General features: G+C 39.8%; 1 protein-coding gene across 1 annotated transcript; it reads right to left on the minus strand.

The window, feature by feature from the left end:
- Positions 1–4,411: 4,411 nt before the first annotated feature.
- On the minus strand, positions 4,412–11,865 carry pln2 (phospholamban 2). Its single transcript, XM_079582089.1, has 3 exons — positions 11,755–11,865; positions 6,592–6,660; positions 4,412–4,799 (listed from the first exon to the last, which is right to left on the minus strand). The coding sequence occupies exon 3, from the start codon at positions 4,646–4,648 to the stop codon at positions 4,487–4,489; it is 162 nt and encodes a 53-aa protein (XP_079438215.1). The 5' UTR covers positions 4,649–4,799; positions 6,592–6,660; positions 11,755–11,865; the 3' UTR covers positions 4,412–4,486.
- Positions 11,866–13,349: the final 1,484 nt, after the last annotated feature.

The following is a 13,349-nucleotide window of genomic DNA, read 5'->3' on the forward strand; positions in this document are numbered from 1 at the left end:
CATTAGTTTGAATGCAATATTTTGGTATATTGGTCGAAAAACTATGACGTTGGGACCCACAATCATCCTGGGGTCGACCCTTCAGTTCATGGGTAAATGCTTGACCTTCTCTTCTCTTACAGTCCATGTCTGAACAGTTAAAACCTCTATCCTTTAAAGACATGTACATAACAACACAGGCCACACAACTCCTTATCATTTACAACATTTTACTCTGAATACTGCTTTTGCGCACGATCACTCTGCCTTTTTTTTTCTTCTTTTTTTTAACGGTTTTCACACAAACGGCCAAAACATCACAGAAACACACGATGATAGCGTCCGAATCGAAAGCTACGACCCGGTATTTGTCAAGTAAACATTCCAGAACATAACATTGCTGACTGTTGCATGAGCACTTCACACACGTACAGTATACTCAGCTATAGTGCCATAAAGATGTCCATGAACAAGTTTGTTTTTTTATATCATTTTGGGGTTTTTAGTTTGGATTTTCATTGTGGTCGTTTGTCGATCAGGGCTATACGTGTCCTGTAAAATGTGTGTCTTTGTCATTTCTGAGGTATATATCTATCAATTGACGATATTTATTTATATTTATATCATTTCTGTTGTATGGTATGGAACAGTAAAATTATACTTGTGAGATTTCACTCTTGTCGTTTTTGTCTCCCTTATTTTTCACTCTGTAAACGATGGATCCTTTGAGTTGTAGAAAAGGTGGCAGCAGTAGAAGTGTCGAATACAAACTTATTATTTTTGTTGCAATTGGAGCATTCATAAACCTCTTACCACCCGCCTAAACCGAATGCATGCTGTCCTCTTTTTTTTTTTTTTGTCACTTTTTGGTTGAGTTTTTGTCTTTTTTTTTGTTGAGTTTTTGTCACTTTTTGGTTGAGTTTTTGTCTTTTTTTGTTGAGTTTTTGTCATTTTTTTGTTGAGTTTTTGTCCCTTTTTTGTCGAGTTTTTGTCACTTTTTGGTTGAGTTTTTGTCATTTTTTTGTTGAGTTTTTGTCACTTTTTGGTTGAGTTTTTGTCACTTTTTGGTTGAGTTTTTGTCACTTTTTGGTTGAGTTTTTGTCACTTTTTGTTGAGTTTTTGTCATTTTTTGTTGAGTTTTTGTCTTTTTTTGTTGAGTTTTTGTCTTTTTTTGTTGAGTTTTTGTCCCTTTTTTGTCGAGTTTTTGTCACTTTTTGGTTGAGTTTTTGTCATTTTTTTGTTGAGTTTTTGTCATGTTTTTGTTGAGTTTTTGTCAATTTTTTGTTGAGTTTTTGTCACTTTTATGTTGAGTTTTTGTCATTTTTTTGTTGAGTTTTTGTCACTTTTTTGTTGAGTTTTTGTCACTTTTATGTTGAGTTTTTGTCCCTTTTTTGTTAAGTTTTTGTCATTTTTTTGTTGAGTTTTTGTCACTTTTTTTGTTGAGTTTTTGTCACTTTTTGGTTGAGTTTTTGTCATTTTTTGGTTGAGTTTTTGTCACTTTTTGGTTGAGTTTTTGTCACATTTTGGTTAAGTTTTTGTCACTTTTTGGTTAAGTTTTTGTCACTTTTTGGTTAAGTTTTTGTCACTTTTTGGTTAAGTTTTTGTCACTTTTTGTTGAGTTTTTGTCACTTTTTTGTTGAGTTTTTGTCATTTTTTTGTTGAGTTTTTGTCACTTTTTTGTTGAGTTTTTGTCATTTTTTTGTTGAGTTTTGTCACTTTTTTGTTGAGTTTTTGTCATTTTTTTGTTGAGTTTTGTCACTTTTTTGTTGAGTTTTTGTCATTTTTTTGTTGAGTTTTTGTCACTTTTTTGTTGAATTTTTGTCACATTTTGGTTGAATTTTTGTCACTTTTTGGTTGAATTTTTGTCACTTTTTTGTTGAGTTTTTGTCACTTTTTTTGTTGAGTTTTTGTCATTTTTTTGTTAAGTTTTTGTCACTTTTTTGTTGAGTTTTTGTCACTTTTTGGTTGAGTTTTTGTCATTTTTTTGTTGAGTTTTTGTCTTTTTTTTTGTTGTGTTTTTGTCACTTTTTGGTTGAGTTTTTGTCACTTTTTGGTTGAGTTTTTGTCACTTTTTGGTTGAGTTTTTGTCACTTTTTGGTTGAGTTTTTGTCACTTTTTGGTTGAGTTTTTGTCACATTTATGTCACATTTTTGCTGTGTTTACATCCTAGTTTTCTTCTCATTTTTTGTGGCTGTTTTGGTGCTTTTTCCCCAAGAAGCTTTTCGATTAGGGTAGGAGAAAATGGAATCCGTTCAGGTGGGAGTTAAGAGGTTAAGGAAACTGTAAAAGAGAAAAACATTGAGAGAAATGAACAGAGCCGATTATATTTATAGACATGCTGTTTATTTAAAGACTTACAATTTAAAACATTGAAACAAAAGGTGCAGTCTTTCACATACAGACAAAATTCACTAAAACCTGCAGTACATCATCTCAGTGGAGATGCAGTACAGTCACATACTAAAAGAGCACGTTTTTATCATAACGTTGCTGGTTTCAGTGCTTTTTTCCCCCCCTCTCTCCACAAAGTATTTTACAAAGTGAGCTCACACCATGCTAAAGTGAAGATTTCATTCATGAACGTCAAGCAAAGATGAAATGCAGTTTTGTTCAGGCCATTTGCACATTTTAGATGTAGATTAAATGTATATAATGGGGTGAGAAAAGACAGATTTTTCAGCTGTACGTTCAAATGTGCGGCAGTCTTGTAAATGACCACCAGAGGGCGACAAACTGCAGCATTCGCAACAGACGTTTTTCATTTCCAAACACGAATAAGAAAGTTTTTTGGGGATTTAAAAGCATGAAACAAAGGTCAGATTGCAAAGTAAACTGCGTAAATTCATGTAAGTAAACCAGATATTTAAAGTTTTGCTACTTGATACTTAAAAGCGAGGAAGTGTTTTTCATATAAACCATGAATCTGTGGTAAGTGCCTTTGAAAACACTGAAGACGCGTTGTTTCCTTTGTCTTTGTTGAAAGCAGACACGCATTTACGAGCGGAGACTAATGACCCGCTTTAGGACTTTGTGTCGCGTTCACGTCCAAATATTTAGCTTTATCTGACACCGCCTCTAAAAATAGCGCACTTTACTTAATGGACGACTCCTCAGAAGCGTCACAAACATAGGTTGCGTTCACGATATTTCTACAAGTTTCAGAAATAAATGTTCAAACAGAAAATGTTGGCTCCTGTGCTAGGAAATTACATAAATCTAACTTTACTTGAGGAGAATTCAGGAAAAATTGCTGTTACCATGGAGATGCGCCATGTTTGTGGGTACCGCTAGCATTAGCATAGCATTTTCCATCGACTAACAGTAGCTAAAAACAATAGAAAAAGCCGTGGAACAACTCCGTGGTGTCCAAATGTTTTAATGTGAACGATAACGTCAGTATTTTACCTTCTTTAGTTTAATAATACATTTTAGGTTTGAGTTTTTTGTGTGTGTGTGTGCAGGAGCTAGTTCGGGACTGTGACGTCATATCGCTAGGCATTATGGGATTAGCAGCAATTGTAAAATAATGATTGAGATTTTAAAAGTTAGAATACTGGAGTTATTGTTCACATTAAAACACTTGGACACCACAGTGAGTTAGATGTATTTACCAGCAGTAACTTTTAGCTAATGTTAGTCAGTGGAAATGTATGCTAACAGCTGCAAAGATGGCGGATCTCCATGGTAACTGTGAAATTTCCCAAACTCTAGAACTGTCTGAGGGCTACAAACTCTCGCGGTCTCCTTATGATAATGCATAAAAAGACGCCATTGACTAAGGGTTAACACCACAGCTCAACATGTTGTGTTTTCTTCATTTTATGCTCTTAGAATTTGTCTGAGAGATAAAATAAATCATTAGTTATGAGACAAACTTGATTCAAAAATGTCACGTCATTGTATATTGCTCAATAAACCTGACCCTAACCTTTTCCTGACCTCATCCAAACCATTGTCCAAAAAAGTTAATTGTTTTCCTGTTTCTAAACTTCAGCGTTTTCCAAGTTCTGGCCCAAACTTTAACAAGTTACATATTGTCCATATTGTCCATATGTATTCAAGTGATTTTAAGTCAGTTATCTGAGTAATGATGGTTGTTTTTCCAGTCTGATCATTATTTGGAAGTGAGTGGATCCACAAACCTGCCACTTTCATCTTATTGCACATTGTTTTGAATATTGTCTCCACTTTTGGATGCCTTTACGTGACTGTTATTTGACTTAAATTGATTTATGCTGAGAGATAAGACACTGGACTTTGTGACAGTTTTTGTTTCATGTGGATAAGTCCAGCCATTACAGGGATGTTAACCATAAAGCAAGTCAATATTCAGCTTTTTGACGGTTATCATAGTTATCACAATAGAATTCTGTGACTTCATGTGAACGCAACCCATTTATATTTGTCTAAAATTGCGCAGCCCTGGTCACTGTGTGTTTGTGTTTTGCATTGTTATCTGACATTCCCCCTTGAACACTTGCGGTCGCAGCTCGTGCAGCGCCGCCTTTCAGCTGCTGAGGAGCACGATGATGTAGATGAGCAGGAGGCAGATGAGGATGAGCGTGAAGTTGACGAACAGCTCCTGCAGGTTCCTCTTGGCCTGCGGGTTCACCTCGATCTGCGACGCGCGCCGGATCGCCGACTTGGTCATGTGCTGCACCCGCTCCATCGCAAGCGCGCTCTGGGCTCCGGTCTGGGATGTGGACTTCGGTCTCTGGGCTGGACTCAGGGAGGACAGAACCAGGGCCGAGGACTCAGGTCAGGGCTAGAGGGACGAGCTGACGGACAGGGGGACCGACTCCGACTTCAAATATGCCCCACTATGAGAACAAAGAGGGACAAAAAGACAAAATTCAGGTAAAAATATCCTATTGAGTCGTATTTATCACTGTTAATGTTGTCAACTATAATATATTCTCATGGATTTAGTCAAAGTAAATGAACTAAATCGAAATGAAAAGTAGCTATGAGACATGAGTAAAATCTCCAGATATTTTTCCTCCACTGTTTTGTATTCTGTCTCTTCTATTTCATCTAAAGTGCCTTGCCCACGGACACAAAAGCAGTAACCACATGTCATCCCCCCCTGTGTGCGTCGTGCTCAAACGCCTCTCAAATGGGTCACGAGTTTTCAGGTCAGAATTTCCGCCTTTCAAGTTATGTAGCTCACTCTTCCTCCAGATGTTGTGCCCCAAATACCACCACAAGTTCATATGAACGTCCACAAACCTTCCACCCGGTAATCTGAATAAAGTACAAGCACTTCATCTTGTATGAACATTTGCCCATCCTTAGACCAGCTACTTATAAACAGGAATGTAACACAGAGTGGCTTTAAATTCATCCTTTTCTGTTCACTGTCTACACTGCTGAGTTTTGCATAGAGACTAAGGCTATTTATTGGGTGAAATGTTACGCGGTGTAGCTTTAAGTCCATACACTTTACCCAAAACCCTTCTGCTCAAATTACATGTAACTTAAACTTTAAAGGAGACATGTAGAAAATGTACCTTTTTGAGCTTTAAAGCAGTACTAAGTAACTTGTTTACTTTAATAAATCCTTTCCGTAGTCCCTCTGGGGGTAATACAAGTGTTAATGGGATGATTGGGTTTTTTTTCACCTCCCCCTGGTGTCGGAAAACCACAATTGCAACTTGACTGCCACCGGACCGGAGCAACCAATTCACACTAATAGAATCACGAAGAAGCTAGCAGGCTAACGGGCAAAGCTAACTGCAGGCTAGCACCACTTAAACAGTATTTACAGCCAAGTTTGAGGGAAAACTGAGCTGTTCTGCTCCAGCGTTTTTTTTTACGACGTGCTGAAGCTGTAAACCACGCCATGAATCGAAACTGAAAGTTTGTTTTAAGTTGTTCCTACAGTGGCCAGCAGGAGGAGCCCCAGTCACAGTTTTCATCAGCTCATTGCTACTATTTAATTCCTCCAAAGACATCATGTCAGATTATAAAACACAAATATCAATGCCTTTATCAATCTTTTAAGCCCTATATTCATGTTACGTCCGCTTTAAAGAAGCATTATGCAACTTTTTATATGGAAAAAAAGTTGATATTTGTGCTTATTTGACCTTGCGGCTATATCGGTGGTCAGCATTGAACATTTATTTTCCATCACTGTGGTCTCTACAACGCTCCAGGATCAATTGTTTGTAAGGTTTTCACTGCTGACGGAGCCTCCCACCAGAAAACCTACAAAATAAGTGATCCTGGAGCGTTGTAGAGACGACTGTGATGGAAAAAAGTGGAAAGTAAAGGCGCAATGTTGACCACTCATACAGCTGCTGGGTCACTACATGGTCAAATACACACAAATATCAACTTTTTTTTCCACATAAAAAGTTGCATAATGTACCTTAACAAGATGTAAAGTATTAAATATTGAGGCTACGGGGTCTAAAACACAGTAGACTTTGTGCCTTGTGTCTCTCTTCCTTGTCCTCATCCTCCAGCTTGGCGCCGCTGTTACCCAGGAGTCCCTGAGTCTACAGTGAACATAGCGCGCATAACTTCGCCAAATTTAACCCCGGCCGAACAAGATGGCGGCCGCGGCTTGTTAATTTCCAGCAGCTCGTTCCCCCTGTCAACACTTACGCCTTTACGCTTAACCTTCCAGCCTCCTGTCCGGGCGCCGGGATGGGACGCGGCGAGGTGACGGCAGCTCTGCGGGACAAGAGGGACAACTTAAGTGGGGGTCGCTGACATGTTAAGGACGTGTGACTTAAATAGCGTCATCTTTATGTCGCTGCTCGTTTGTTTTGGCACGGCGCAAAAAGGCCGTGGGAATTTGAGCGGGATTAAAGGGGCCGCACGCCGGGCATTCCTGCAGCGTGTAGTTTGTGTTTTATTAGCAGGACAGGGCGCGGGTATTCGGATAAAAGGGCTTTTCCTACATCTTGATGAGCGAAAATGACTGGAATTAATAATATATTCAGTAATTCTGGACTCTTTTTTTCAATACATGTCAAGATAAATCATTACTAATATCTAAGAACAATGAGATAATTGAAATAGTGAAAACAAAGCCTTACTCCCTTGGCAAATAATTCATCTTATTCAAGCCAAACACAGATTCTAGGACAAAATAACAGCAAAATAGTTCAACCAGCTCGATTAAGGACTTTCTTTCTTTAACACACATGGTCACAAGGCGCTTCACATCGGGCAGTTTTAACTCACTCCATACTGGGAACAGAACCCGAGACCTTGAAGGTCAACCGAATTCTGGTTTAAAGGCATTATTTTTCACATTAGCACCCTATTCGGTGAATCTAAAAGCTGCACTAAAGATCAGAATAACAGTAACTTCGATGAAATTTGTGCAAAATACTACTTTTTTAGTAGTGAATACAAGTATTTTTGTCTCCTGTATCCATCTAAATCTATGCACATTCTACATTATAGGGGTGGAAACCTCTGAGTACATCACGATTCCATATGATGCATGGCTCACGATAACCTTACAATACGCCGATGCTACGATAATTGATATATTGTACAAAAATAACCAACGATACATCACTATTTTTAACCTTTTTTAACATACAGCAGATGATTCATGCTTTACATTTGTTTGCATTTGTTTGTACCCATTTTTCTATCAATAAAAGTAATATATTTGCGTGACAGTGTTTGGTCCAAGTGCTACTATTTACGTCTTAGTGTGGCTTTACCCAAATCTTAAAGCTTCTTGAAGTGTCAAAATAGCAACAAAAACAAGACGGAAACAAGGATAAAAACACAACGAAAGAGCGACAAAAGCGTGCCCAAAAAGCAATGAAAAATTCCCAAAATGTGTCGAACGCAATAAAAGAGCAACAAAAAATTTACAAAAAAGTGATGAAAGTGTGGCAAAAATGTGATGAAAACCCAACAATTTTTATTTTTATTAAAAGTGACAATAACGTGAGTTTCAAATGAGGTGTTGCACTGGCCTATAGGCTTATGGACCGTTTGGATTTGAGTAAAGCTGAACCGGAGAAAATGCACTCGGTTAATGTGTGGGTTAGGAGGTCAATATGCACGACGTCATCAAAGTATCAGAATAAACCGTATAGTATCTTATCGCCCCCGCAAAATATCACGATATATTGCAAAATATCACGATATATTGCAAAATCGATATAGCCTTTCTGTGTGTGTTCTCCCCGTGTTTGTGTAGGTTTCCTCCGGGTACTCCACCACTAAAAACATGTACAATAGGTGAATCCTCCAGCCAGGTGATTCTGACCCTCAGCCTGGTGATCGGTCCCACTGAATCGAAGGATGGGTCAAATGCAGAGGACAAATTTCCCTACGTGGACAGCAACTTAACCTTGTCCCACCTACAGTAAAACAAGATAAGACTAGGTACTTAAAGTGCTTTACATTCTCATTCACACACACGCCAACAACACTCAAAGCGAGGTGTGTGAAGTGTCATGACAACAACGCTCTTTACCGCCTTTTAAATCTAACCAGAAACAGAAACTTCATCAGCAACAAATCGAGTGACAGATCAATGAATGAGTTTAGTTATTAATTCAGTTTAGCCTCAGTCTGCAGTGATATTACCTCTATATATTTATTGATTTGTCCTTCCCGTCTCCCTCTAATCTCAGTCTTGTACTTGAGCCTGATGATTGCCTCAGATGCCCTCCCCGTGCAGCCTCCTCTGCTGTCCCGCTGTTTCCAGGAGCGATGGAAACTCGGCATCACGCTCTTCCACGCTTTCAAACAGGAAGATGCCAGCCATAGCTCAGAGTTTATCGGCTCCTGTCAGCGCCGAGGAGCAGAGCGAGCGGCGCGAGCACCAAGGGCAAACTCTGATTTTACTTTCATGATGCGATTCGTCCTTTTGATTCGGCGAAGCTTCTGTCTGAACTGCTGCCAAAACCTGTTCGTGGTTCAGTTTGGAGTTTGCCTCGGCCCCGGTTCTAAAGATAAAATCCCCTTTGTACGTCACGACTAGTTACACAAGGTTTCCGCTGGGCATTACTGGGAAGATAATGACACTGCTGGACTTATGACCTGCTGCATACGTTCATCACATATACAAAAATATATAATCTAAAACACTTTAAAGGGGGGGTATTATGCAAAATCGACTTTTTCAAGCTTTACATCATGTTATTATGTCACTCCCTCATTAAAAAAATGCCTGAAGTGTTGCCTTGGCACATTCACGTATTTCTGAGTAATCTGTAAAAACTCTGATGGCGGCCATTTTAGGGATAGGTTTGCCTGAGTCCTCCTAGGAACGCCCCCACCTCCTGGAGACGCCTCCGAGCTTTCGTCACCAGCCGAGTAACCAACCACTGCTCCTCAGCAGAACCCCCTCCCCACTGATGCCACAGACAGCGTGTGGAGGGGGCGTGTCTAAAGGCTCAGAGGTTCTTAAAGAGACAGAGGCCTATTTCAAGACATTCACTACAGCCATTTTATACAAGGCAGTTATTCTAATTTACTGCATTTACAGACCAACAGAAGGTTTGGTCATCATTGTAGTGTGATATAGACTGGTGCTATGTGATTGAAAAGCATAATACCCCCTCTTTAAGCTGCAGTTTTGTGCCGAATATTTTGCAAAAACGTTTCCTGTTGTGCTTGATTTTTTTTGTGCATACCAAAACTCCCCTCATTCCTTTATTTGATAGAATGTTTCCAAATCTTAAGAAATTGAATATGACATTAAAATTGTAGTATTTGGGCTTTAAAACGTCGTTAAACAGCAATGAATTTTATCTTCAGAGGGGGGGAAAAGTATTTGGCCAAAATCCAATAGAAAGTCTCTGGGGAACTGACCAAATCCTTTTTTTCCCCACTGTATACCGGGGGTGTCAAACAGTATATGTAAGAGTATGTAAAAAGAAGTAAGTCTCTTGGAGTTTTACATTTTTAAAGAATAACCAGAAAGGTTAAAGGGACTATAGGGAGTTTAAAAATGTTAAAATTAAGTATTTTCCTCCCCCTACATGTTCCGGCCATGTCTTAATGTGTAGAATGAGCCCAGACCTGTTCATCACAAATGCCTCTAAAATCCTGCACTGTTTCTCAAAAAGGTGTCACTTCGGCCCGAATTGCCGTCATGCACGAGCTTGATATAGAAGGTGCAGTTACACATATGGCCTGAGGTGGCAGTAGTGAGTATAAAATGGCCAACTTGCATCTAGACCCTTTAAGGTTAAGGTATACTTCATTCATTCTCTGCATTTGTCCCAATGCTGCTGGGGCGACCTGTTGGAGCAGTGAGCTGCCAGCCTGGGCCGGCGCTCGGGGACCCATCTCCATGATGTGCAGCCAGGATGGTGGTCTGAAACACCTGGCTGTACTTATTGTACATGTTTTTGGTGATAGGGGAAACCGGAGCACCCGGAGGAAACCTACGCAGACATGGTAGTAACCACTGTACTACCGTGCCGTACTCATTCAAGCCACTAGGGGGCATTAACTAAAAAAAAGGAAAGAGTTCCACACTGACATAAGAGCTCAGGATATGAACAACACATTATATAGCCACGTGGTAAATGGACAGTGTACCCCAGGGCGGTTGTGGCTTCAATAACAGCTTAGAGTGTGGAGTGAACAAGTGAATGTAGTACTTCGAGGAACTTGTAACACAGGCTTGTAAAGTGCAATACAAGTGTTAGGCGTTATTAATGAAGTCAGGTTGGGGCTTTGACCAAATCACAGCTTATTTTTATTCATTTATTGGAAACATTTTCTCTATTACAGTGGGGAAAAAAAGTATTTGGTCAGTTTCCCATAGACTTTCTATTCAAAATGAGTTTGACACCGCACTTCTACACTCTAAAGCACAGCGATTGTTTTTAGCCTTGTTTGAAATGCTTCACTACTGCACTGGGGACGGATTTTACACTGTTCTGATTTACACTGTTCTAAGATGTAAACATTTAAATACCGAGGCTAAGAGGTCTTAAATTAGCACCAAAAAAGCATATTTGTTTCAATCAGGGAAGGAAAAAACTATATACTGTATTCAACTACGGGTTTTGCTGACATTTCCTGCACATTTTCTGTCAGTTTTACACAAATTTATTCGCAAGAGTTACCCCGTTATGACCAAGCTGCTTTAGAATATCCACGTTTCTCCTCATTAAACTCACAAACTGCATTTGTGAGTTGCTGCTGCTCATACAAACAATGGTTATCACTTTGCAACTTTGAAAACTTTTCCAAATTGACTTCATCTTTATGGATAAATTTGTTTCCCTGATTCTCGTTTCCCGAAAGAGTAAATAGAAAGTAAAAAAGGAGCCTTGAATTGTTTGTCTCCAGGCTGTTGACGGTGGAAAAGTCATTTCTCTGAGTCCCATGGCCTTATCATGTGCTCCGCTTCAGTGCAAAAGGACACTGTTTATTCCTACGGGAGGCTTGGGACCAGTTTCCATTCCCAGGCCAGTCTTAACCTTTAGAGCCAAATGAGTTGAACCACTTTAACCTGAGACACAGACCTTTTTTAATCAGAATACATGAGGCGCTTTCAAACACTGGAATTTCATTTTTTATTGGTTTTCATTTTGGACATTTTAGTCATAGTTTTAGCCTCATCCAAGTTCCTTCCCCTTATTTGGTCACGTCTTTCTCTCTGTTTATTCCTTAGGCTTTGTTTTGTCCAGTATTAGCACTTTATTCAATTCATAATCACCTATAGAAAGCCAAACCTTTTTATCAGTGTGAAAAGTTGCCTTCGCTTTCCGTAAATCCTAAAATACTTGAAAGAAAGGGTTGTTAAATGTGAGTGAATGTGTTGCTTACCTTCTGATGTGGACAGCGCTATGCAAAGTTGAGGGCAGAAATGTGAGAAATGCTGCTGCGTTTGGGATGTGAGCGAATGCTTGGAGCGAGAGAGAGAAAAGAGGCGGAGTCAGAGGGAGGATGAGGCGTCCCACTGCTCTGTTCAGACGACTGACTGGGCATCCTTCATAAAACACTCTCATATTAGATTATTACACAGCCTTTAGTATGGATCATAATGCAAATGTAAAGTTGTAATCTCAGAATGTATTCAAAATGTGTGTGTGAGGGAGCAGATTTTGAATGCCAGGGGAAGCAGGGGGGAGGGAGAGAGTTCAGCGTCCTGACAGCTGGATGAAGCTGTTCCAAATAAATTACACTTCGATGAGGTGAAATTACTCAAATTAGGAATAAACACTGGCATGATTTACCAATTAGAATAAATCAGTCAGTGGAAGTGAGACAAAACAACATCCGGTAAATTGAGATTTATTAGGTAATTCTTTCTACGATACTAAGAGACTAGATGCAAGTTGGTCATTTAATACTCGCTACTGCCACCTCAGGTCTTACATGTATCTGCAGTCTCTATGTTAACTCGTGCATGACGGCACTTCAGACCCGAAGTAACAACTTTTTGAGAGACAGTGCAGGATTTTAGAGGCAGTTCTGGTGAACAGGCGTGTGCTCATTCTACACAGGAGGACGTGGCTGGGGGAGGAAATACTTAGTTTCAACATTTTTAAGCTCCATTTAGCCCCTTAAAGGCACTATACCTGATTTTTTATCTAGTAGTGGAACACATTTTGCTGTGTCCTCCTTTAGTATATTCAGCTCAGACATTTGTAGGAAAAACACTGTCCATCTAATTACAGCATTTGTATCAGTGTAAACCTGAATAGACTCAAACAAAGATCTATTGACATATATATATATATTTTTGGCCATTAGACCCCGGCAGTATCCATTCATATATGAATTAATGTTAGTAAGGATGGGTAGGTTAGGCCTGGTCGGTACTTGGATGGGAGACCGGTTAGTGACACCAGGAAGCCTAGCGAATGTAGTGAGTGAGTGAGTAATTGGTGGTGGTCGGAGGGGCCGATGGCGCAGACTGGTTGCCTAGCTTCCGTCAGTCTACCCCAGGGCAGCTGTGGCTACAATAGTAGCTTACCACCACCGGGTATGGAGTGAATGAATAATGCAATATAAAACGTCTTTGAGTGTCCAGAAAAGCGCTATATAAAACCGATGCATTATTATTATTATTATTATGGGAAGAGGTGGAGGTGGATCGCAGCACAAGCCATGGGAAGCAGACAAGCCATAGACCCTGTAGGCTTAAATGCAGGGCCGAGGGCGATTTTTGGCTGTGACGAAGGTGTGGCTCTGTGCTGAGGTGCAGGTGTGACCCTCACAGACGAGATCATTGGCTGGAGGGAGCAGGTAGGTCACGCTGAAATTAGTCTCCCAGAATGAATTTACGTCTAGGCTTTATTCATGAACTTGCAGGCTAGTTTTGTAGCATTCCTTAGACCCCGGAAAGTGACGCTGAAGGTTGAGAAATTTGCCGATAAACTGGTCCCTTTTGAAGAATTGGGATATTACTAATATGA

Source organism: Gobius niger (genome assembly GCF_951799975.1).
Source record: "Gobius niger genome assembly, chromosome: 23".
Taxonomy (NCBI): Eukaryota; Metazoa; Chordata; class Actinopteri; order Gobiiformes; family Gobiidae; genus Gobius; species Gobius niger.